The sequence below is a fragment of the Dipteris shenzhenensis genome, chromosome 25, assembly GCF_047967505.1.
Source record: "Dipteris shenzhenensis isolate YYH24624 ecotype China chromosome 25, Dip_SZ_1.0, whole genome shotgun sequence".
Lineage (NCBI taxonomy): Eukaryota > Viridiplantae > Streptophyta > Polypodiopsida > Gleicheniales > Dipteridaceae > Dipteris > Dipteris shenzhenensis.
Genome location: NC_141620.1, coordinates 9252093 through 9277139, shown reverse-complemented (window position 1 = coordinate 9277139; position 25047 = coordinate 9252093). Strand labels below are relative to the sequence as shown.

General features: G+C 42.8%; 1 protein-coding gene across 6 annotated transcripts in view; it reads left to right on the top strand.

Annotated features, from left to right (window-relative positions):
- Nucleotides 1–1016: 1016 nt before the first annotated feature.
- The window catches only part of LOC147885416 (uncharacterized), a 35255-nt gene continuing 11224 nt past the window's right edge, over nt 1017–25047 (top strand). For 2 of the 6 annotated variants that reach the window (XR_015543431.1, XM_087396445.1), the window contains exons 1-8: nt 1017–1185; nt 20765–20850; nt 20944–21021; nt 21126–21238; nt 22638–22703; nt 23677–23778; nt 23914–24496; nt 24580–24785. Coding sequence is in view for 5 of the 6 variants with exons in the window: in XM_087396445.1 (XP_087252571.1) it covers nt 1070–1185; nt 20765–20850; nt 20944–21021; nt 21126–21238; nt 22638–22703; nt 23677–23778; nt 23914–24496; nt 24580–24785 (1350 nt within the window). In the remaining variant the exon portion in view is untranslated. Of the gene's footprint in view, nt 1186–1383; nt 1439–1534; nt 1616–20764; nt 20851–20943; nt 21022–21125; nt 21239–22637; nt 22704–23676; nt 23779–23913; nt 24497–24579; nt 24786–25047 lie in introns of all 6 variants that reach the window. The other 4 variants (XM_087396450.1, XM_087396449.1, XM_087396446.1 and 1 more) reach the window with 4 other exon arrangements.

The window sequence follows — 25047 nt, the reverse complement described above, 5'->3', positions numbered from 1 at the left end:
ATGTATGACCACATGGGGTAATTGGTGCCATCAAGCTTGTCATTAGCCCCAATCAGCCCAAACAAATCATCTTTGCCACCAGATCTGGTTCTGAAATACAAGGCAAATGCACCAACTGGCAAAGCAAATGAGAGAAAGGCAACCTCTCAGAATCAAGTGCCAAAAAATTACCCAAGCTTCAAAGCTTATGTCTGTAAAAGACTCTGCTGTCCCAAGGTGTACCTGTTGTAAGAAAAATCCCCAAAGGCAACACGAGGCCTTTCCAAAATGCAATGAAGCAAAAATTGAAAAAAGCCAATGCAACAACGGCTTACCCAATGATGAACAGCAGTGACAGGCTTTGAAAGCGAGCAAATGAGAGCTGGAAATGAGAATTACAGCAAAAGAAGTGCTCCCACGAGGAGGAGAGCATGTAGAAATGGAGAGAAAGAGATCCAATGGAGAGAAGCTCACAGCTCGAGGCAAAGAGATGCTAAATGAGGAGGGAAGGGCTCAAAGAGAAGTCTCCGGATCAATTCAGCAGCTCCTCTCTCTCTCTCTTCTTCTTCTTCTTGCTTGCTATTTTGTCCCCATTTTTTTCTCCCCCGTTCTCTCTTGCTCTTCTTGCATGCTATTTTTGTCCCAATTTTTTGGCTAGCAACGCTTCAAATTTGGGAAAGCAAAAATTAGGTATTTTTTGAATTTTTAGAACTACATTTTTGCTATTGGATAATATGTTGACTCTTCTTCATTAGACTTGAATGCACTTTAAAGTGGTTGACTTACAAGCACTCTCTCTCTCTCTCTCTCCCTCCAGCTCTTTATCTCCTCAAGTCTTCTTCTTACACGCCATCTCCACCTTTTTTGCCTCCCCCCTCTCTCTCTCCCTCTCTTTCTCCCCCCTTTATCTCGTGTAGTATTCGTCCACACCATTTCCTTATTGTTTGCTTTTTTAATCTTGGGGAGGCTTATGAATGATTAAATATTATTCACCTTGTTGGCTGCGCTGATGCGATTTTGTGGTTTGATTTATTCGATTTTGTGGTTTAAGAATAAATCAGGGGAAGATGGCCACCCGATAGGCAGAGAAATGGAAAACGTGCCTTACAATGAGCTTTTACACATACTCGAACTGGATACGGAGCAGCTAGAAGGGGAGTTTGACGCTGGCATTGATGGAGAAGCCACAGGGACCGATGACGACAGGTATAAAGACCAGGGTGGGACAAGTTACGGTCTGATAACATTACTCTGTTGTATCCATGCCCACGGCTTGAATTCTTTCGTTTTTCTTGAGAGAGTTTTTTCCTTAAAGGCGGTTATACCATAAATGGCCTCCTTCCTTTTTATTCATTAATTAGCTGATCTCTTCGGCACGTCGCTCAGTTAATCCAATGCTTGAAGCCTCAATTGAAGCGTTGTTGCGAGGGGTTGATTGCTTGAGGTCTCAATTGAAGAGGTAAACATGTTTTACGGGGACTAGGACTCAGGTGCCCCTCCCCTCACATGAATATACCTCTACCACTAATTTATATTCTTTTAATTGTATTTCAAGGGGGCAGCGGCCTTGATATAAGCATTAAAGAGGGACCTTGGCATCCACTATTGGAGGAGCGCACCACCGCAGAACAGGGAGGTAATCATTGTAGGGATGAGGCCACTTTCCACTTTTGCCTTCCTTAGCTTAAATGATGATCACGAGCCCTTCTATGCTTTACCTAACTGATTAATAGGGGATTTGATTTTTTCAATGGCATAAGGCACATACTCGCTTGCATGTGTATGTGTACCTATAAAACTTTGGCCAAGAGCACCCGGTTAGAGTCTTACAAGTTTTTGTTTTGAGGGTTGAGGCACAACACCCACTAGACATCTCATGGAGAACTATTTCCCCCCTTCTTATGTATTTGGCACCACAACACTGGTGGACTCCCCTTTGCTCACTAGAAGGGATTTGGAGAAGATACCAGGGCCGTGTTGGACCCAGGCATGCAGGACTTGCCTCAAGCCCCCAGGCCCTCAGCTCACCGTGCTACTCCATTCACTGGTACAAACAGTCTTGCAATGAATGCAGTAGACTGTTTGTACTGGACTGCAGATACTTCATAGTGCAAGGGAGAGCTGCTTGGAAGCCTTGGCAGCTTTGGGAAAGTTCAAGAGTCTGTATGTACAAACGTTTTAGTATCTAACTCACTGTTACCCAGCTTGTACAGTTTTCTTGAACTCTATAGGAGCTTGCACGGTGACTGATAAGATGCTTGATGCAAGAATGCTGAATGGACATCTGTCGAATAAAGCTGTACATTGAAGCTCAGTCGGCCATGGCAGTGCATGCTGCAGTCATAAGCCAGTGAAGCACAAGATGGGGTCATACAAGAGGCAGGCATTCCACCTGAGCCCACCCACAACAGGTCGGTCCACTGGTAGTAGGGTGACCACTAGGGTCAGGTCCACTTCAACCCTGTTTGGCTTCAAGCTGGCTACCTGAAGAGTAGTCCTATAAAAGGACCTCATTGTTTCACACATCATCAGCAAGCACAGCCTTGTACCTCAGCCAAGCCCCCAATTCAACAGCAGCAGACTGTATCGCTCCAACTCATAGGAAAGCCCAATCTTCACCCACAAAGGCAGTCCACTTTCCTAGTCTTATAAAATTCCTGCCTATTTTTACTCAGTAACACCGGAATGCTCTCTACAGAGGGGGCCACAAGTTACACCCAATGTATGTATACTCTTCCACACTCCTGGTTTTATGTGAGCACTTAGACCCTGGTACGTACATGTGTGGATCCAGCAGCTAGCTTGCATGCATGGTACATTGGTATAAAAGCTTCAAATTTGTTAATTTTTAATGGTGATGGAAGAGATGAAACATTGAGGATATTGGTGGTCAAAGCAACTTCATGGCTTTGTTGGTACTCATCATTTTTTAAGGTGTCACAAAGTCAGGTATTCTGGATATACTTTAATAAGGTGGCTCCTTTTTCCCCCGCTTAAAATGATTGGACCTCTCATGGTATGCTTCGAAAATCCATACAAATTCAGCCATCTGCAAGGTGCTAACAAGGGGAAGCAGCCATTTCTTCTAGCTACCATCCTTAGGCAGGATGGACGTTGTGAGCAGAGTGGAGTGACCTGGCGCACCACCAAGTCTTGACTTGCGAATATGCTTAGGAGCCCACCTTTGCTGTGAAGTGGAAAGCATTTCCCTCTTTCTGTGAGCCACACTGTCATCCCCGAGGGAACCGTTGATGTATGCACTGTAATTGTGAGAATGTGCACCTCTAGATGTCGTGGGACATTTGACAATATCTTAAGCAGTGCTGAGGATTACCAAAAAGCGAGCGACAAAAAGCGAGCAAGCCAAAAAAAGCGAGGGATAAAAAACAATGAAAGATTTATAAATCCCCCATTTTAGTAGCAAAAAATAATAACTTATTCAAAAGTGCATATGTTCCCTCAATGTTAGAAGGTTAAACATGCATATAACTTTAAAGCCATTAACACTAATTTCACATCATCCATGAGACAGTTTGTATGTTTAACTTCCAAGTCATTGTTTGTATCAAAGACAAACCCTACTGCAATCAAGTTCTCTCCTTCCACTAGAGTAATTGAGATCATCTTTCCAAGGACTCCTTGCATGGATTAGTCTAGATTCCATGCATATGTAAATGCTTAGGTTTTTTAACTCTATTTACTCTTGGAACAAAACCCATGTTTCTTTGTTACTACAAAAATATCCTTCCCTAATGATTTATTCTTACCTCCCACTAATCTTACCAATGCAGTAAATTGGTCACAAATTCATTTTTTGGTGCATTAAATTTTACAAGATGGTGCACAAAGACATGATAATCGTCTAAAGTACGCCTTGCCATTTGATTTGATATGTAACATGACCCCATTTGGACTTGTAAATCAAAAGATACAGAGATCTAAAAATGTCCTTTTTTGAGCCAAAACAGGGAGCGCGTTAACGCGCTCCCTGTTTTGGCCCAAAAGAGGACATTTTCACATCCCTATATTTTGGCAAGATGTCAACATTTGATTGTTTTGGCCCAAAAAATGAGTTTTTAACATCCCTGCATCTTTTGATTATCAAATATAAATGGCATAATGTTACATATCAAATCAAATGACAAGGCATGATTTAGATGAATATCATGCCTTTTTGTACCATCTAAAAAACTTGTGTGCATCAGAATATAAATTTTGTGACAGATAACCACCTTTTTGAATACTTTGTACTTCAAGCAATTATTTTATAAAAAACTTAGATTCTTTCTTTGCTTGCTTGATTTTCCAACCACTTCAACTAATTGTCGCTCGCTTTTTTGGGCTCGCTCGCTTTTTCTCGCTCGCTCTATTGACTGCCTCAGCAGTGCTGAATCTATGTTGGCAGCTATGCAAACCCTCATTCGAGCATCGCTTCATTAGATCAAGCAATTCTCCATACACAACTTCCATCCTTTTTGTAATAGCTCAGCTAGATTGTGCAAAAATTCCATGCACTCAATAAGTTCACAGTGAAGAGTCCGTTTCCCACCCCCAAACTGACTACATCTTGGAATGGCCCAAGGGAGCAAAGATGTTCTCATAGATTGATTTGAAAAGTGGGTATCATTGAATTATAATTTATGAGTCGGATATCCCTAAGTTAGCTTCCCACACCAAGAGGGCTAAGTGCGAGTTGATCGTCATGCCCTTTGGTTTCATGAGTGCACCACCACATTGAATAGATTGATGTTCCCACACGTAGCATGAGCAGCATGCCAGACAGGTCCTACAACTTCTAAAGGACAACTAGTTGTATATCAACGCCAAGAAGAGCAGCTTATTTTTTGGAAGAGGTACATTATTTGGGGTACCTTATCAACTCCATTGGTGTTTGATTGGACTTTGTGAAAGCCAAAGACTTCATGGACTGGAAGTAGCCCACAAATGTAGAGGAGATCTACCTGTTCATGGGAACTTCTCAGGCATACAAAAAGCACATCAAGGACCTGGCCAAGATTGCGGATTCTCTCTCTACATGTAGAACTTGCATATAGAAGTTGCATGTAGGAGTTGCATGTAGAAAATTTTCAGGGTACTCAGAATTTGGGCTTTTGGCATCATTGGATAGCTCTTGCTTCCCTGATAACTCCTACGTGCAAGAAACACAAAATGGTGTAGGTTTGACCAGGAAATTGCTCGAAATTCGATTGGCGTAGGCGAAATTGGCCTGAACTGCGGTCTAGCTGATTACTGCTCCGATTTTGGTACTTCTTGCACCAAACTGGTCACCAGGTTTGGTGGACATTGGAGCCTAAGTGGAGGAGTTATAAGCATTTTGACTGGCTGTACCTGCGTTTCTGCTTCGAATTAGGGTTTCCCTGCTGTAAATAATGATATGCCTGCTTTCAAGGAGTCGCCTCAGCCTTTGGAGCATATGAACTAGGTTTGGAAACAATTGAAGATGATTTGCCTTGAAATTTGCTTGAAAATCAGCTCACAAGTGGCGCAGTTTGTAATATCCCGTCAGATACTTCGGATTTCTTTTTGGGGCTTTCTGATTTTGCAGGCCATTCTACTCTATTCTATCTTGCAATTCCTTAAATCTAATGGAATCAAAGAAATTTGCTTCTGATTCTAGGAAAGGTAAAATATCTCGAGATCTAAGATCTGAGATGGAGTATGATGAAGCTCAGATAATGAGCCAGGGAGAAGAGCATGCTGGAGCCTTGGAACTTGGGGATGAAGTCCATATTAGTGAGCAAGGGCCAGAAGATGAGGGTTTGGCAAGAAGGTCTACCTCCCAATCACCTCTCAAGTCTCCTCTTTCCAGCAGCAATAGCAAAGTATATGGAGAAGCAAAATAAAGTGATGCAGCATCTTATGGATCAGCAACAAAAGCTATCTGGTCAAGTTGGGCAGCTCAATGTCAGGCTGTAACAGAAATTTGATGATGTGGAAAGAGAATCCAAGACTAAGTTTGACTATGCCTTCACTCAGCTAAGAAATATGAGGAGTGATGTGAATAAGGTAAGGAATAGAGCTGACCTAGAGGGAAGGAAATCCTAAGGGATGATGTGCCCAAGAAGGTTATGGAACCAAATCAGGGTGGTTTGAACTCAGGAAAGGGCGGATTTATGGCAGAGGCTAGAAAGTCTCATCCACAACAACCTTCCTATCATGCGCCCCCATGGAATGCAAATCTGTTAGGTGCTACAGAAATAAGTCCAGCTCATGTGCCGATTCCAGAAGGTCATCCAAAGTGTACCAAGTGTCACTTAAGAGGGGTGAAACAGTTGATGGCTTATTTCAGATGTTAGAGAGGCTATGTCTTTCACTTAGTTTGTGAAGACCACTCAGGTTGATATCCAAAAGGAAATGGAACAAGGTTCTAGTATGGGCAAGGACTACAAGGACAAAATAGTGTTGCAGAATTCAAGGGAGAGTCCACCTTACCAAATGAGCTTTATGAATGGCTAAGCAAATTGGAAGATTACCCACATAAGAGCACATTTCTTGGGCTGATAGGCCTTGGGGTTGACCTTTATACCTCTCCCCTTGAACACGTAAAAGAAACATGCAGAAGGTTGCAAGAAGCAAAGGCAAGGCTAAAAAAATTTGCAGAAGGGGTTGATGCAAATGTGGCTAATTTGGGAGATGCCTTGGAAAGTGGTGCTGCAAGTGCAAGTTCTTTGCAAAGGACAATCCTCATTGGAAGGTGAGGAGTCCTTATTTCTTGAAAATGGTATGTGCAATTGGCCATTTGGGCCTAACTTTAAGCCTCCATCTTATAAAGCTTTGCGCATGAAGGAGCTAAATAATGAGGTGGTATGCATTGATCAAGGGTCGTTGCAGTTTCGAGAGAAATGGAAAAAATATGGATGTAGCATAGTATGTGATGGATGGTTTGACACTCGGCGTAAGCCTACCAGTCATGCATTTTTGGCTCAGCCTTCTTGAAGTCTATGGATGCTAGTGGGCATTACAAATCAGGGTAGTACATTTTCGGGATATTGAAAGACACCATTCTTGATGTTGGGCCAGAAATGTGGTGCAAGACAGCTTGCTTGGGTGAAGCCAGTGTTTGCACATGCCAACATGATTGCAACGTTTGTTACTTGGAAGCACACTGTATTAGCATTATATAGAACTTTCAGCAAGAAGGAATTGGTGAAGCCTGCATAGACTCGGTTTGCTTTCATGCTTACATGTTAGCATACTTGTTGGATGACAGAGTCTACAATGGATTGCGTTGTATGGTTGTTAGTAATGAGTACTGCCAGAAGAAAGTGTCATGCACTATTAAAGCACAACATGTGTCTTCCATTGTATGGGGTTCCTCATTCTGGCAGGAGGCTATTGAAGTTATGTGCACCTATTTTGAAGATCCTTCGTTTGGCTGATAGGGAAGGGGCTACCATGGGACTTGTATATGAGCTCACTGATCGAATGGTGGAGAAGATATAAACTATGGATGGATAGACTCCTCAAAGTTGGCTGATGTTAGAGCCTTGTGTATTAATAGGTGGGATATGATGCACTCTCCTTTGCATGCAACATCTTTTTTTCTCCATTCTATTTGGAGAGAGAAAAATCTAGATGGTGATAAGGAGGTGTATAATGGGTGGATAGTATGACGTTGAGAGGCAGGGCATCTTAATTGATGAGTTAGATATTTATAAGTCCATGTCAGGCACATTTGCTTGGGCAATTGCGAAGGGTGATAAGAGGATGCACCGAGAGGTGAAGTAGTGGGAGACATTTGGGGCTCACAATCCAAATTTGCAGTAGTTGGCTATTGGAGTGCTCTCGCAAGGCACATGTGCTTCTCCTTGTGAGAGGAACTGGAGCACGTTCTCTCTTATACATACCAAAAGAAGTAATAGGCTGCTTCCAAAGAATACAAAAAAATTACTATACATTCATACTAATTTGCGTCTCATCTCCAAAATTAAGGAAAGGGGATTTGAGAAGATAGAAGTGACCTTGGAAATGATCAACAAGGAGAAGGATGATGAGAAGTTGCTTGCTTTGCAAGAGACTATAGAGGGAGAAGAGGAAATTCCAGCCCCTCTTGTTATAGGAAGGATGGATGTTGCTGCAGCTTCAAGAAGCTCGAGTATTTTGGAGTTCCATGGTGAGGCAGATGAGAATGATGTTGATGAGGATGATGAGGAGGATGGCACTGATGCTGCTGTTGATGAGGATGCAGCTTGAGGCTTGAGCCTCATCAGTTGTGATGCATTTCAGCTTTGTTTCCGGGCTGTGGCAGCCTGCAAGCTGGCAGCCCGATAGCCTGGCAGCCTTTTCTTATATGATGTTTTGCAGCTTGCCTTTGATGCTTTGGTTTAGTACCTAGAGGCTACTTTCAATTTTCTAGTATCTACTACCTGCTACGATGTTTTGGTGTAATATTGGTCTATCACTATATATCAATTGAAACTGCTATGTTTTCGTGAGATTGAAACTGCACTATGTTGTGTTTTTAGAGGATGAGTTTGGGAATGTTCCTGGATTCATCTAGGTATATAATATTGATTTAGCACTATATATTAGAATCCAGATGACTCTGGTCCTTGGACTCGGCCTTGGACTCTTCCATGAATCATGACTTTAAAATCAATACAAGTTTGAAGTTTGAAGTCTGAAGTTGAATGTTCTGTAGCTCTCTCTCAATTAAATGTGTACAATGTATATTTTCTTGGTGTTTTTTTGGAAAATTAGGGTCACGTATGATTCAGCCCCGGGGCTGAACCATACTCCAATCATCCCGTATGATGTATGCGTATGGTAACGTATGGAAAAAACTATGATGCCAGGTGTGATGCCAATCATGAGGTTGTCTCACTCAGTGTGATTGATGCATAAGATGTTGTATGATACTTTAATAGTGATGCTTTCAGGCACATTACTTGGAGGAAGTATTTTTTTGCAGATTTGCAGCCTGCTCTTGTTGGCAAAAGAGTGGCTTGTGTCAACGATTCTTTGTATCCTATGATAAGAGTTGGGAGGATTTTGATGTCATTAGTTGATGGGACTGATTTATGCTGTCCATTTGTCCTCTATGTGCCAAGGATAAATAAGAATTTACTTTGCGTGTCCTCTATGGGAAAACAGCTTCATTGTCATTTTTGAAGATAATAAGTGCATTGCTAGGGATAGAGAAAAAGACTATCAAATAGTCACTACAGGCACTTTGAATCAGGGTTTGTACCAGCTGGACAAACATGACAACAATACGTATTACACTTCCCACCAAGCATCCATAACCAATGCATGTTCTCTATCGAGAATGGCTCCCACCAAACATGGCAAACAGGCATCCATTTCACAATCCCCTGCAACTGCCTCAAGTGCCCTCTCCACCACCTATCCCCTCTAAGTAAGGATAGAAGCATAAACATCCAGTTAGCATCCATGGAAGCTTGGACTAGGAGAAGGACTTCACACTGAGAGTTCCCCTGCTCAGTAAATGCATTAGAGTGTGTGACCAGCTCTACCAAAATCAGCTCACCAATAGGCTGAGATTCCCTGTGTGCCCATTTGATTTTTCAGAGTAGCTTACAGTAAGCTCTTTGTAACAAGGCAAGCTCCCAAAGCTATTTCACACAAGTGAGCTGATCTATGTGACCAGCATCTCCTTCAAAGCTCAACTGAGACATTAAAACAACCACTGCTGACCAGGCTGGTCTCAATCAGTAGACCCCGACCTGTGTCCTGTAGACCTTATTTAACCAGGCCCTTTTCAGAGCAGCTAATAGCCAATGGGCGTGACCCTATAGGTAACCAGGCGCTCTACCAGCGTTATCGACCAGCAAGGGGCCCCAACTCGTGCTTGTGCGTGCCTTACTAGATGCTCACATCAAGGGGCTCATTCGAAATCAGCTAGCTTGTTCTAGCTGCCAGTCACAACACCAACCAAGCCCAAACTCTATGGCCAAGGGAAGAGCGTACTGCAACTATGTACGGATCCCACAGCTCCTACTGCATCTTCAACTAAGGCTTCAAAGGCAGCACTAGCTCCCGGCAATTCACCCGCATAGGAGCTCGTCATCAGCCAAGGCCTCCAGTATTCGCAAGTCATACGATGCCCAAGCGGCTCTCTTCCCGTAGTCCGTCAGCAGGGAAAGTAGCCTTTTGTGGGCAGCCAAACACTTGCGACAGCCAGCCAAGGTCTTGTGAAGCCTCTCCTTGTGCATACGCTTCAGCCCGTGCCATTGCCCGTCACTCGTTGCCCGTCGCCCATTGGCTAGCCACCTTTTCTTCTTCGTGGTTCTTCCTAAAAGCTTCCATGGGCAACCTTGCCAAATTCATTTGCATGGGCTAGCCACGTGGCAGCCCACAATTTCGTTAATTTGCCCCTTGTCCACCCCGCTCCCCCCCCCCCCCCCCCTTGGGGTCCATTCCAATGGCTCAACTTGAAAACTAAGGGTACTTTGCCCCCTTCTTGGTCCAAACCACAAATTAAGGCATTAATTGCTAGGGTTCTAGCACACCAAGCAACCCGGGACCTTACTTCTTGCTTTCTTAGGGTCCTTCCAACATGCGTGCGCTAGAAATCACGCCCTCGTGACAAGGGGAATACATGTCAGATGCCTTCAAAGAATTCTTGAGGGAGAGAGGGATTACGCAATCAATGCACAACCCCTCATACACCTCAGCAAAATGGTGTTGCTAAGAGGAAGAACAGGTCGTTGATGGAAACGGCTAGATACATAATCAAAGGGAAGAGGTTGCCACATAGATTTGAAGGAAAGGGGGATAGTGAGAGCAAGAGGGAGTGAGAGAGTAGAAAGCTTGGAAGCTGTAGTTGCAATAGAATAGAGTGTAAAGAGTACAACACAAAGTGAGAAGGATAAGATTTTGTCCTAGTGACAAAACCTTAGTAGTCACTAACCATAGTTAGTGAACTAACTGCAGTTAGGGGGAAAAACCTCTAAAGGAGGGAAAAGTGCCCCTAACTAACTTATTATATTACATTGGTCACTGCTGAATTATATCTATAATTCTAACACCCCCCTGCAGTGCCAATGTCATGTACAAGGCTGATCAATCACCAAACGGATATAAGTTCAGGGCACTGCGAAATGCCTCAAACTTCTCACGTGGTAGCGCTTTCGTGAAAATATCTGCAACGTTGTCATGTGTGGACACAAAGATCATACTGATCTCTCCTGCATGCAACTTCTCTCTGACGTAGTGATAGTGAACCTCAATGTGCTTCGTGCGAGCATGAAACACGGGATTCTTTGCCACTGCAATGGCACTCTGACTATCAGTGAGAATTGGAGAAGGACCCTCCAAAGACAGATGAAGATCAGCAAATAAACGTCTCAGCCAGACACATTCAACTGTTGCTGTGAAAGCTGCCCTGTACTCAGCTTCACATGATGAGGTAGCCACTGTAGATTGTTTCTTGCTCAGCCATGAAATGCAAGATTTGCCCAAAAAGAAACAATTGCCACTAGTGGACTGCCTAGTGTCATAATCACCAGCCCAATCTGAATCACTGTAGGCATGCATTTGCAAGTCACCCCCCCCGGGAAATAGTAAGCCAAAAGACTTGGTGCCCTGCAAATAACGGAAGATGCGCTTAACTGCCTGCCAATGCATAGTTTTGGGGCTGTGCATGTACCTGCTCACCTGAGATACTGCAAACTGAATATTAGGCCTAGTATTGCAGAGATATATGAGGCATCCAACAGCTTGACTGTAAAATGTGGCATCAACTGATTCTCCTGCATCATGCATTGTGAGTTTCAGCCCCGGTTCCATAGGAGTAGATATGGGCTTACACTCTTGCATGTTAAATCTGTCCAAGAGTTTCTGAACATACTTGGACTGAGACATAACAGTGCCACGTCTCTCATGAGAGAACTGGATCCCCAAATAAAAGTGAAGCAGCCCCAAATCTGACATATCAAAGTGGGTCTGCAAATCAGCTTTGAAATCTGCAATTTTTTCTTCATTGGACCCTGTGAGCAGTAAGTCATCAACATAAAGAAGGATGACTAAGATTTCCCCCCCATCCATCTTGATGTAGAGGGTGCTCTCAGTAGGACTATTGTGCAGCCCCTTGCTGGTCAAAAAGGCATGTATCTTGGCATACCATGCACGAGGGGCCTGTTTTAGCCCATATAAAGCTTTATTAAGCTTGCAGACTTGAAGTGCATTTGCTGTAATTTCAAAACCCGGAGGTGGTTTGACATACACCTCTTCCAGCAAGTCCCCATTTAAGAAGGCTGTTTTTATGTCCAACTGATGAACATTCCACTCAAAATGTGCAGCCATTGCAATTACTGATCGGATGGTGGTCATCCGGGATGTAGGAGCAAAAGTCTCCTCATAATCTATGCCCTTTTTCTGAGCATAGCCTTTAGCAACCAGCCTGGCTTTATATCTGTCAATGGAGCCATCTGGCTTCCGTTTGACTTTAAATACCCATCGTGTGCCAATAGCATGTTTACCCTGTGGCAAGTCCACAACATCCCAAGTCTGATTTTTTGCAATGGACTGCAACTCATCGTGCATGGCATTCATCCAATGCACATTACCTTGTGCCTCTTCAAATGTGGCAGGCTCCTCTTCATCAAGGAGAGTACCTGCATATGCTGATTCCACTGAATTAGCACCTTCCATGTGCCTTGCTGCACTGCGAGTCCTGCCAGGTAACGGAGCATCAAGTTTACTCTCCCGGAGAGTCTGTAACAGCCAGTTTGGGACTGTTTTTGCTGCATGTATGTCTGCAATTTCTTGCTGCACCACTTGTTCCACTGCCTGTGGAGGAGGCATGACATCCTGTGGCGGAACTGAAGCATTTGAAGGTTGCTGTAAATTCTGATTTGGATCAGAAAAATCAGCAGGGGAACCCAAAGCAATGGGTAGCAACCCTTGAAAGACATCTTCTGAAGATGAAGGCATTTGAAAATCAGCCTGAGTGTGAGCTGAATTTTCTGAAAATATCACATCTCTACTTACAATGATTTTGCGTGTAGCAGGATTGTAGAGACGATACCCCTTGCTTTCTGCACTGTATCCAACAAATATGCATTTGATGGCTTTATCTGACAATTTGTGCCTAAATTCAACTGGCACATGTGCATAGGCAAGGCATCCAAAGACTCGGAAGTGATCCACTGAAGGCTTCCTGTCATTCCAGACCTCAAAAGGAGTTTTTGTTTTTAAAGCCTTAGTGGGAGCCCTGTTCAAAATGTAATTGGCACACATCAAACCCTCTAACCAGAATTTATGAGGCATGTGTTTGCTTTTCAGCATACATCTGTCCATCTCCATGAGGGTTCTATTTTTCCTCTCAGCTTTGCCATTTTGCTGAGGGGTCAGCCTGACTGTGAGCTGATGCACAATACCCTTTTGTTTGAGGAAAGCATCAAATTCTGCAGATAGGTATTCCCCACCTCTATCTGTGCGTAATGTCTGTATCTTGAGCCCGGTTTCATTTTCAACCATGGCTGAAAAGTGTTTAAACACTGTGAATACTTCAGATTTCTTTTTCAGCCCATAAACCCAAGTAAAATTGGAGTAGTCATCAATAAATGTGACAAAGTAGAGATGACCACCCAATGACGGAGTCCTTATGGGACCACAGACATCACTGTGTATAAGCTGCAATTTGCGAACAGCTTTAACTGAACCATCCTTCTTGAAGGGAAATCTATGCATTTTACCTAAAATGCACCCTTCACAGGCATGTGGAGGAGGTATCTCAAGAGGTGGCAATGCATCAACCATTGAAAATTTCTGAAGTGTCATTAAGCTGTTGTAATGCATGTGGCCATATCTGGCATGCCATAATTCTGCATTTTGCATGGCAACTGTAGGGGTAGAAATTGCCAAAGCATGAGCTGCTCTTTTCTCAAAAATATCAAGCTGAAAAAGCCCACGCAGCAGAGTACCAGATAACATTAAGGCATAGTTAGCTTCCCTGTCCCGGACAGCATATTTTTCATCCTCAAAGATGACCTGAAATCCCCCTCTGTTAAGAGTGGACACTGAAAGGAGATTTTTGGTTATGCCAGGCACATATAAGACATCAGAAAGTCTGAAAATTGAGCCATCAATTGCAGTGAGCTCAACTTCTCCTGTGCCACGTACTGAATATGAGGAGTTGTTGGCACAAGTGACTTTCTCACCAACAGGAGGTGGATGCAAGGAAGTAAAAAGACACTTCCTCGAAGTGATGTGCTTGGATGCACCGCTGTCAAAATACCATGTGTTCAGTGTTTCATCAACACTGAAAGCAGATGCATCTGTAGAAGAGTCAAAACTGCAAGTCAAAAAAGCATATGTATCATCACTGCAAGAGGCTGTACTATCCCGAGCATCTGGAACAGCCAACCTAGAATCAGAAATGCAAGATAAAAAGGCATAATCTTGACCAACAAAGTTGGCTGCAGCATCCCCACTGTCAGATGCACAAGGGGCTGAATCTGAAACAGCCATTCCTGAGCTGTTTTTCTTTTCCTTTGCAATCCTTTTCCTGCATTCTGCTATGTGATGACCTGGCTTTTTGCAGTAGTGACAAAAACCCTTCTTTTTGGGCTTGCTTGCATCACTTTTAGCCTTTTGTGAAGGCTGTCCTGACCCACTGGAAGGCTGATTTGCTGCTGTCTTTGCCTGTCCCTTTGTTTTTTATTTAAATTTTGAGAGCATGGCTTGTTCACCTGCACGTGAAGCCAAATTTTTCCTGGTCTGCTCTTCCTGAAGCAGAAGTCCTATCAACTCATGAAAAGAAAGAGGATTTGCACCCCCCCTCAATGATAAATTCAGCGAAGTGTGAAAGCTGAGATAAGACTCAGGAAGAGAATTCAGAGTGGTTGTAATCATCTCTGAATCAGGAATAATTTCATCTATGTTTAACAACTGCTCTCTAAGATCCTGTAGCTTAGTGAGGTGGGCTAACATGGAGTCACCCTCCTCCATATGTGTATTGCTCAACTCTCTTTTTAAAAAAGATACCCTGGCATCATTCCGTGCTGCATACATGCTTTCCAAAATATCCCACGCTGCCCTGGAGGTCTTACACGACCGGATATGCGGAATGATTGATCTTTTCACTGAAAGAGAGATGCATGACAAGGCTAAGGCATCCCGTGAATCCCATCTCTTTTGCTCAGGAGTATTGACTGTAGCTGCACCAACAACTTGTCCTGCAGCTGCACCTTGTGCACGACCTCTTCCACCTCCTTGCTGAGGAGGGGTAGCAGGTGCAATATCTGCTGGTCGGATTTCATCCCCATTGACATAATCCCATAAATTGCGAGAAATCAGAATATTACGTACCATGAAACTCCAGAGGGAGTAGTTGGTACCATCCAATTTGTCTTCCTGTGAAAGACCACTGAACTGGAACTCATTCTGATTTTGATGGGCCATATCTGAGAAAGAGATTGAAGCAGATACAAAGCTGAATTCCCTTACTGGGAATAAAATGCACAACTCCCAAAAACACAGCCAAGCATAGGCTGTATATGCAACTTAGATTTCTGCACTTGAGCTGTCAGAAATCTGTCCAAGCATAAAACACTCTCCAAAATCTGCCAAAAGTGTTCCAAACACTCCAAGAAAGGCAGTATGTACTGAATACTCCAAAAAATGCTCTCCAAACACAAAAGCCCCAATTTGTGGCTAGAAATTGCAGCCAGAAAGGGGTAAAAAAGCTAAAAGCCCCAAATCTGCAATTTTAATACAAAAGCCCCAAATTTCAGACTATATCTGCAATTTTGCTCTTGATATAGCTCCAAACTTGCCCAATGATTGCAATGTCTGCAATCTACAAAATGCCCCAAATTTACTCCAAAACAACTGCACCACACTGTAGTTTTCTGAAGAATGAGCCTGTCAAAGAACACCCGAGGCTGACAGCGACTGGTGCAGATCTGCAAGGACAGACTGTACGAACTGTACGGTCAGTGTGTACGGCAGTACGGTGGAGTGTACCGATGCTCCTGCGACAGACACGACACCCTGTACGGCACTGTACGGTCAGTGTACGGAGATGTACGGACGCCTGTACGGAGATGCACGGACGCCTGTACGGAGATGTACGGACGCCTTTTCCGAAACGTACGGATGTGGTACGTCGACTTGTACGGAAGCAGTAAGAAGGCTGTACCGGAGCTGTACGGCAGGCGAAATTGTACGGCGATGTACGCAAATGGCGACACTTGTACGGCGATGTACGTAAATGGCGACACTTTGCGTCAGAATTCCGTACAGTCGTACGGACTGTACGGACAGATTGGAGCAGACTGAAAATCGAGGCTGAGTGTTGGAACTGAAGGGAGCAAGGAGCTCAAAGCTCTTGGACCTGCTCTGATACCAAATGAAGGAAAGGGGGATAGTGAGAGCAAGAGGGAGTGAGAGAGTAGAAAGCTTGGAAGCTGTAGTTGCAATAGAATAGAGTGTAAAGAGTACAACACAAAGTGAGAAGGATAAGGTTTTGTCCTAGTGACAAAACCTTAGTAGTCACTAACCATAGTTAGTGAACTAACTGCAGTTAGGGGGAAAAACCTCTAAAGGAGGGAAAAGTGCCCTTAACTAACTTATTATATTACATTGGTCACTGCTGAATTATATCTATAATTCTAACAAGATTTTGGTTGGAGGCAATAATGTATGCAGCACATTTTTTGAAGCAAATGCCCCAACAAGCCTTCAAAACTGTGACTCCCTTTGATGCTGGGTATAATAGAAAACCAAAGGTGGACTAATTCGGGGTGCTTGGGTGTGTAGTCTATGCACATATCTGTAGTGAGTTGAGAAGCTTGATGATAAAGCAATTAAATGCACTTTTGTTGGCTACAGTAGTGAGAGCAAGGCTTACCGTCTCTACAATCCTCAAGGACTTTTGTCAGTAAAGATGTGAATTTTTGTAGAAAAGTCAGATCCGAGTTTGATAGACAGTTGCATACGGGCACTCAGGGTGTGTTTGAAGGGTTGCTTCCACTGGCAGTGCCTTCAGAGCAGCCAGTAGTAAATCAGAATATTCAGCTTACACATGCTGACGCACAGCAGCCTTTGGATGCTTCAGAGTAGGTCCAAGATCAGCCTATCACACATAAGGAGTCGTCAAGGAAGAGAGGGCTGCTTGAGAGGAAGCTAGAACAGTCCCTAGATGGCTGTTACAGACTCTGCTTTCAGCCGTTCTCTCTAGTAGGACAAGGGTTGGTTCAAGGAGGGCAGGTGGAGCTAATTGTGTTGATGCAGCTTGGATGAGTTCATTGGTGATACAACAGAACAAAGTAGTTTTGAGGATGTTTAAGACAATGAGCATTGGATGAGGGCCATGCAAAGGACAATAGATGGAAACTACTATGTCCTGCAGTCCACACAAACTGTACAGACTGTTCCGTACTACGTCCAGCAGTCCATACAAACTGTACGGACCGTTCCGTGTACATGCCTGTATATAGGTTGCCTTGCTAAGCTGGCCGTACTTGTAGTGCGTACTATGGCGCCCAAGCTTTCTCCTCCGTGTGTCTTTTCTCTTGCGTGAAGAAGATCCCTCTCCAAGCTCATGCTCCCGCTTCCCGTCCGTCGACCAGCCCACGTTGTTCCAAAGCTTTCCTTTCCAATTTGAGTTGCATGGGCATGCCACGTGGCGACCCACACTTTGGATTGCCCCCAAGTCATTAATTTGTGACATGTCAAATGTAGCTTTCAATTCAGCTTTGAAATCTGCAATTTTTTCTTCATGTGACCTTGTGAGTAGCATGTCGTCTACATAAAGAATGATGTGAGTCTTGTTTCATTCTCAACCTTTGCCACATAGTGTTGAAAATGCTTAAACGCATCTGATTTTTTCTTTAAACCATAAACCCAAGTGTAGTTTGAGTAGTCATCAATAAATGTGACATAATAGAGATAACCACCCAATGTAGGAGTCCTCATGGGACCACATACATCACTATGAATGAGCTGTAATTTTCGAACAGCTCTTACTGCACCATTCTTTTTGAAGGGAAACCTGTGCATCTTCCCAAGTATGCACCCTTCACAGGCATGAGGGGGAGGTGACTCCAAGGGAGGCAAAGCATCAATTATAGAGTGTTTTGAAGTCTTATCTTGGTTTTCACACCTCATTGAGCTTGTCTTTGAGGGTGGGTGGCAACCCTCTCACCTTTCATGAGTTGATAGGGCTTTTGTTGCAGGAAGAATAAACCAAGAAGAACATGGCCTCACGGGTTGGTGAGCATGCCATGCTTTTGAGATTTAAGTCCAAATGGAAGGGGCAGCATAAGCAGCATGCAAATCAGCCGGCACATCAGCATAACGCTGATTCTGGACAGTCTTCTCACAAGGCTAAGAATGATGCAGAGAAGCCCAAGAGAAAGGGCATTTGTCATTATTGTAAGAAGCCGGGTCACTACATAGGAGAATGCAAGAAAAGAATTGCCAAGAAAAAGAACAAAGATTTCAAGCATGAGTGTCATCTATTCAGCTCCTTATGCACATGATGGTGGTGATGCTTGAGCCAACTTAGTGGAAGAGACTATGCCTTTTTGACTTGCATTTCTGATTTTCAGGTGAAGACTCAGGAAGAGAATTTAAAGTGGTAGTAACCATCTGTGAACCTGGAATGATCTCATCAATATTCAACAATTGCTCTCGCAAATCTTGAAGTTTGGTGAGGTGCTCAGACATAGAGTCACCCTCATCCATATGAGTATGAGTCAACTCTCTCTTCAAGAAAGAGACCTTGGCATCATTGCGGGCTGCAAACATTCTTGCCAAAATATCCCAAGTTGCCTTTGAGGTCTTACATGACCGAATGTGCGGAATAATAAACCTTTTGACAGAAAGAGAGATTACTGAAAGTGCTTGTGCATCACGTGAATCCCACCTTTTCTGTTCTTGTGTGGGAGGCACCACTGCATCAGCTTCTGCACCTAGCACTTGTCCTGCACTTTCTTCCATAGTTGAGGAGGAGTGGTAGGTGCAACCACATTCTCTGGCCGTGTCTCATCGCCAATGACATAATCCCATAAATGTTTGCCAACTAAAATATTGCGTACCATAAAACTCCATAAAGAGTAATTGGTACCATCCAACTTATCCTCATGTGTGAGGATGCCAAACACTTCATTGGGATTGTTTAGGGCCATAACTGCCAAAGAAAACGAAATGCAGCAAATGTGACAAGAATATCCCTTCCTGGGATTTTAAATGCACAACCCACATCTGCCAAAATATCTGTCCACAATGACAACTCATTGTCACAGCCAATCAAAGGCTCAAAATGCACCCAAAATGTCCTACAAATGCCCAAAACTGCCTAAATAACACTACAAAAATAGTAAATGTCTGCAATGTCACTCAAACTGAGTCTAAAACAGAGGCAAGGGTGATCCTGTGGAAGGCCTAGGGACAGTATGGATGCATGTGATAGCCTTGAGGCTGCCTTGAGCTCAGTTTGTCAGAGGTATGGATGCTTGAGTATGCCTTGCTAGTGGGAATTCTAGTGGTGCACTTGGATTAGATGCCTTGAAGACAAGTAGAGGATTTGGAGAGAGGAACAGTGCAGGGTTGAACCCTTGTTGTAAAGCATTTCCATTCAGAAGCATTAAATAAATATTGTAAGGGGCGCTAAGGCATTTGGGGCTAGTGGGTGCACTGTGTACTATTTTCATTGAGTAGGGGCATTCTAGCCTCACCTTTGTTGTTGTTGAAGTTTGTTTCTTAGTGTGCTAAGTGATTGAAGTGATTGAAGCTTGCATTGTGGTCATTTATGAAGTTTATGACTGAGTAGAAGAAGATCACTGCCCTTTTGTTGATCGAAGGCCGGCTTCAACTGCCATGAATTATGGCGATAATTCCAACAATCCCAAATTCCAATTCGCTTTCCTCGTTTTCACAATCTTCTTCTAACAATGAGAACCAATTGTGCTGTCCTATCGAACAAGCGGATTATCGGCAAACGTAATTGCTTGTGACAACCAATAGAACACATACCTTTATCATCACTGACGCATCCACACCACCTACTTCAAGCAAACACCATGTGTTTTTTCTAAAAGGAGTTCACATGACTCCGGCAGCATCCTTGGTGGTATGCATATTGGGGGAGAGGGAGAAGGATAAGATGGTGTACTTGATTGGCAATCCTTTTAAAGATTTTGCATCATAAATAGGGAAATGCAATTTAGTCTATTCTTGGCTATGCATACCCTTCCAGGTTCTGCCTTGCAACAGTCCAGCCCTCTTTGCATGCCAAAGCTGGATCGTGGTATCCCTCACCGGACCATTTCAATGGATGATGAAGTTACACCTGCGTTTCAAATTAAATCACAGTGGCTCTGATACCATTGCATAAATGACCAACAAGAGCCATATGATTGAAGTGTGCACTCGTAACATAGAAGCCACAAAGACGATCCTTGTGCTGATGAGTGATGAAATAGACCATGTTTAGGAGTGCTCTTTTCTAGTGGGAGATCATGTTGCACATTGTTGTAGTTTGAACTCTCATCAAATGCGGCCTGTACATGGTTTGTTTCTGCTTTATTCTATATTGTCTGGTGCATCACAATGTGATCACTAGATATTTACAGTGAGTGGTTGAGGTTAAACTGGACCGTTTGATTTGCTTTGACACTATGGATTGAGGCATGTTCCTGGATTCATTTATGTACCCCCCCACCAAAAGAAGAAGAAAAAAAGCAGCAACCCCACACACACACTCTCACACACACATGCATGCACACACTTGCACCCACCATTGTTTTAGGCTGCTGACACATCTCATTTAAATCATGCTGTTCCTATCCAGTTTTGAAGTCAAAGGTGGTGGAGCAGGACCGCTTGGTGGTTTCACTTTTGATACATCCCTTGCTTGCATGCACTCGTATCTCGGTGGTGAGACAATGCACTTTTCTTCTTTTGTCAACCTAGTATTTTGATTTCAAAGGGAATGGGAACTTCCTGATTTTTTTTTTTGGGGTGTTACAGAAGTGGATGACATTACTTGTAGGAGATCCTTTTTGGATGGTGGGACTTGTCTCACTCTACCAATGTTCTATTTAGAGGGTAAACATTTCCAGTGTCTTTTCTACTGGTTTTTGGCAAGTCTGTTTTCTGATTGCATATTGCTACCAAATGGACAATGATTATAAATGATGTGTCTGGAACAGGGATCGTGCTATTTCCAGAGGCTACATTGCCGTTACGAGTACTCCAGCCTTGTTTCAAAGCTGCCGTGGAGCTTGCTATGCATCAAGAAGAAGCACCGTGCACCCTAGGCGTTGTATGCCCTCCTTGCATGTACTTACTACCTATGTAAAAACATGGCCTACAGGTTTTGGTCGTTTAAATTTGGAGCTTGCATATGCTGGTCTGGTAGTTTTATGTGGCAATGGCTTCTATGAAGCTTAGGCCCTGTCATCTATACCTTACTCAGACCTTCCAAAAGCTACCCAAAGTGCAGCTCTGAATGGTACATCCTTGCTTTAAAGCTTACTTTGTGGAAGTCTGTGTGATTATGAGTCAATTTACGAAAGTGAGTTTCATTTAGGCAGCTTTCTAGGCTCTTGAATGCTATTGCCCTGGCTTTAATTTCGCCTTAAATAAGTGGCTTTGTTGACAAGGTTTGGATGGGTATTTGGTCTTTGAGTCATTCACTCTTTACTCATAAAAATGTGTGATCTTCTGAGCTTTCATGCAAGCTGTCACTGAAAGGAACCTCCATTTTGGAAAGCGCTTATGAGTATTTTTTTATCACATCCAAAATCTCATTTCATCTTCATGTTTGTAGCAGCCCTTCAGCATGTATGATGTATCCTCACTCAACCAGAGTTGAATGAGAAAAATATGGTTTGGGACCTTTTTTTTCTGGTGGTGTACTTGCTGAACAACAGAATTGCATGTAAGGCATTCACTGAGAATAACTGATATGATGATGGAAAGGCATGTCTGTGGGTACCATCGATTTCGGTACACAGACATCATGTCCTATCCCTAAATCATCCAAATGGATTTTGGCTTAAGCTATTTCCAGGATTCTCACAAAAAATTCCTGCTGTAGGAATAATGAACTCAAAACGAGTGACCCTTTGTCAAATGCTTCCTCAACCTCTTAGGTACCCTAAAGGATTTTGATGATGATCTTTGGTTTGCAGCTAAAGATCAGTATATGAATACACTATCAGTTGTATGAATTACTGATCATAAAGATTTATGAGATAATTACCGAACATAAATTCCTGAAGACCTCCTCCTTAAAATCTCAGAAAGGGGAACATTCATGCATACATCACTATCTACGTTGAGTTTTGACTGAATATTGTTTATGGATTGGATTGCCAAAAGAGAGAGATAATTAAATTGACTTGTCAGTCCAGTCAGACAAATCTCTAGAAATTATGATTTCGAGTTCTCCCAAAGATTTTGGTACTGTAGACCTCACAATGTGATAGCTCAAAGTTGTAATGGTAGTCTAAGAATATCCTCTTGTAAAACATGATGTGCTGTTATCACTGAGGTTTTAAAAAAACCAATACGGCAAAGTATTGTGGAATAATATGACTTGACTTGCGAAGAAGTATTTTCCGTTTTTTTCATCGTCCTCCAATGTGTCATCCTAAAGAAAAGTTGTGCACATTATATGAACTATTCATACAAATGGATGACTATGGGAATTTATGCAGATCCATGTTCGTGCAAGGACTCAGGATAATGGTCTTCATTTTGCTTTGGTTGGCACAACAGCAGAGGTACACTGCTAATTCTCTATGTGTGCAATAAACCTGCTAGTGAAGAATGTTTCATGAGTCAAGTTGCAGGAGGGGTTCTTGCAAATTCTTTTAATGTTTTGATGATTAGTTGTGTATGTGATTGAAACTCATTAGAGTGGCAAGTTTTCCTTTAATGCTTCTACTGCATATACCTTGATTATTGTAACTTTGAAAGGTTCATGGGTGATACAATGTTGAACAGTCTGTAGTTCAACCGATTAATTGATAGATTCCTTAACAATTTTCACTGAAATTTAACGTTTGACTTGCAACTTAAACTTTGATCCTGCTCATGAAACATGGACTGACCAGGTTTTTTCAATGGAAAACTGCAATATGAAGCGCAATCTTCATAAACTTGGGCGTTGCTGTTATGTAAGAGCAGCTTTGGAGTAATAGAAAAAATAAATATTGGGCGAAACAACTAAAACGAAACAGCAGAGGAGAGAGTGTATTTTATGATTGATAAGTATTGCTAGCTTACCTTACATGTCTGAAGTATGGGCCCGATATTGTCTTCTTGTATGAATATTTCTTTATATGAATTTCTGAAGTTGCAAAACTAATATGTTATGCAAGGCTTGACAAAATGATGTGCTAGATTTACTTGCATCTTCCCCTTTAATTACTTTTTTCTATGTGCCGAAATTGGACTGATGACTTTGTACTGGTATAAATTTTGTGGTCATTTGGGCTTCAGAAGGTTTATATGTTAGAGATCTTGAATGGATTTACTTCCTTAGTCTGCCTTCACTCTTAGGTAACGTTTTCTTACACCAGATAAATCTCTGTGTGAATGTCTCTGCCTTAAAAAGATTCTCAATTGGAGGAGTGGGAACCTTAAAGAACCGCAACAATATATTTACTCGTAAATCCTATTCTTTTAATGCAAGGTTTGATTACTTGGATTCGTTTCTCTCAGTACTTGTGACACTTTATCTCTGCTAAGCAGATTAGGCAGCGACGAGTTTTGGAAGATGGTTCAATCAACGTGGTCACTCGAGGTCGACAGAGGTTTCGTACGCTCCATGCGTGGGTAAACGTTGATGGCGTTGTAAGAAGCTGTCTTTGTAAACTCTGTTAACTTAATGCACTTTTCAGTTCTTTTGTTTGGATCATGCAAGTCTTTGTGAGCAGCAACTCTGAATCTTGTGCAAGTTTAAATTCTTACCAGCTGTTGGATACTCAGCCATGTGCAGATGTGCAGATCATTCCAGAGGATATACCTGTGCGTATTCCAAAGGATGCATTTGCGGTGCTAGCTTCTGTTCCAAACTTCCAGAGTGGAAAAGTTTCCAGAGTGGTCTCCAATGACATTCATAACAGTCACACTGAAATTGGCTCGGAGGGGTCTGAAGATGATATTCGTGAAGATGAGGAGGTTGATTTTTCTTTTAAGCAGTGTAGAGAAAATATCAAAACAGTTTTGAATCCTACAGACAGGTTCGATGATGAGAGTAGAAGAGAAGATGAGATTAATGAGAGGAGGTTGTGGAGTCATAGAAGAGAGATGGGAAATGCAAGGCAAGAGGAGAGATTTTGGCGAAGCTCTGAAGCAAGTGAGGTTTTCAGTGATCGTGGTACTATTAGGGGTTCAATTGATGAGAGGCCATCTCTTCTTAAGAGACCTAAGGATGAAGGAGGGTGGCAGGGTGCTCGCAAAGCATGGGCCTTAGATGAGTCAAAATGGGCTTTTCGAGCTCAGCGCACTGCCTGGCCGCACTGGGTATACAGGATGTTTGATGCCTATAGCCTTGCTTGTTGGGCTGCAGGTGAATATTTGGATCTTATGGTCAAACATCTTGGACCTACATCTTATTCCTCTCTAAAATCACATGCCTTGGACATGTTTCAGATATGTGGAGGCAAATCGTGGAACTTCCAAGCATTTACGACATGGTCAAAAAGCCAGATGTATTGTCATACTATATTGCCAGCAAAATACCTGTGCAGGATGTGAACCGCCAGGAACTATTGGAGATAGATGGTGTGGTTCCTCGACTTCGAAGAGAGATTCAGTTGTTAGAATCCTTGGATCATATTAGGTGCAAGAAATGCATGGTATGTTGTCTTTCCACGGCCATAAAGTGTGACCTCCAACTCTCTTGGGTGCTTGCAACTTTCTGAATCTCGTTCCATAAGATTCAAATAAGTGAATTTATTAAAAGCATGTTATAATGCAACTGGCTCGTTTTCTAACTCTTACTACGTTCAAATGTCAAATGACTATGACTTCATATAAATTTGTGGCTTGTAAGTTGCTTTGTGATAAATCTGGGTAATGCCCGTCTCCGTTTTATTTCTTATAACTCAACAATATCTG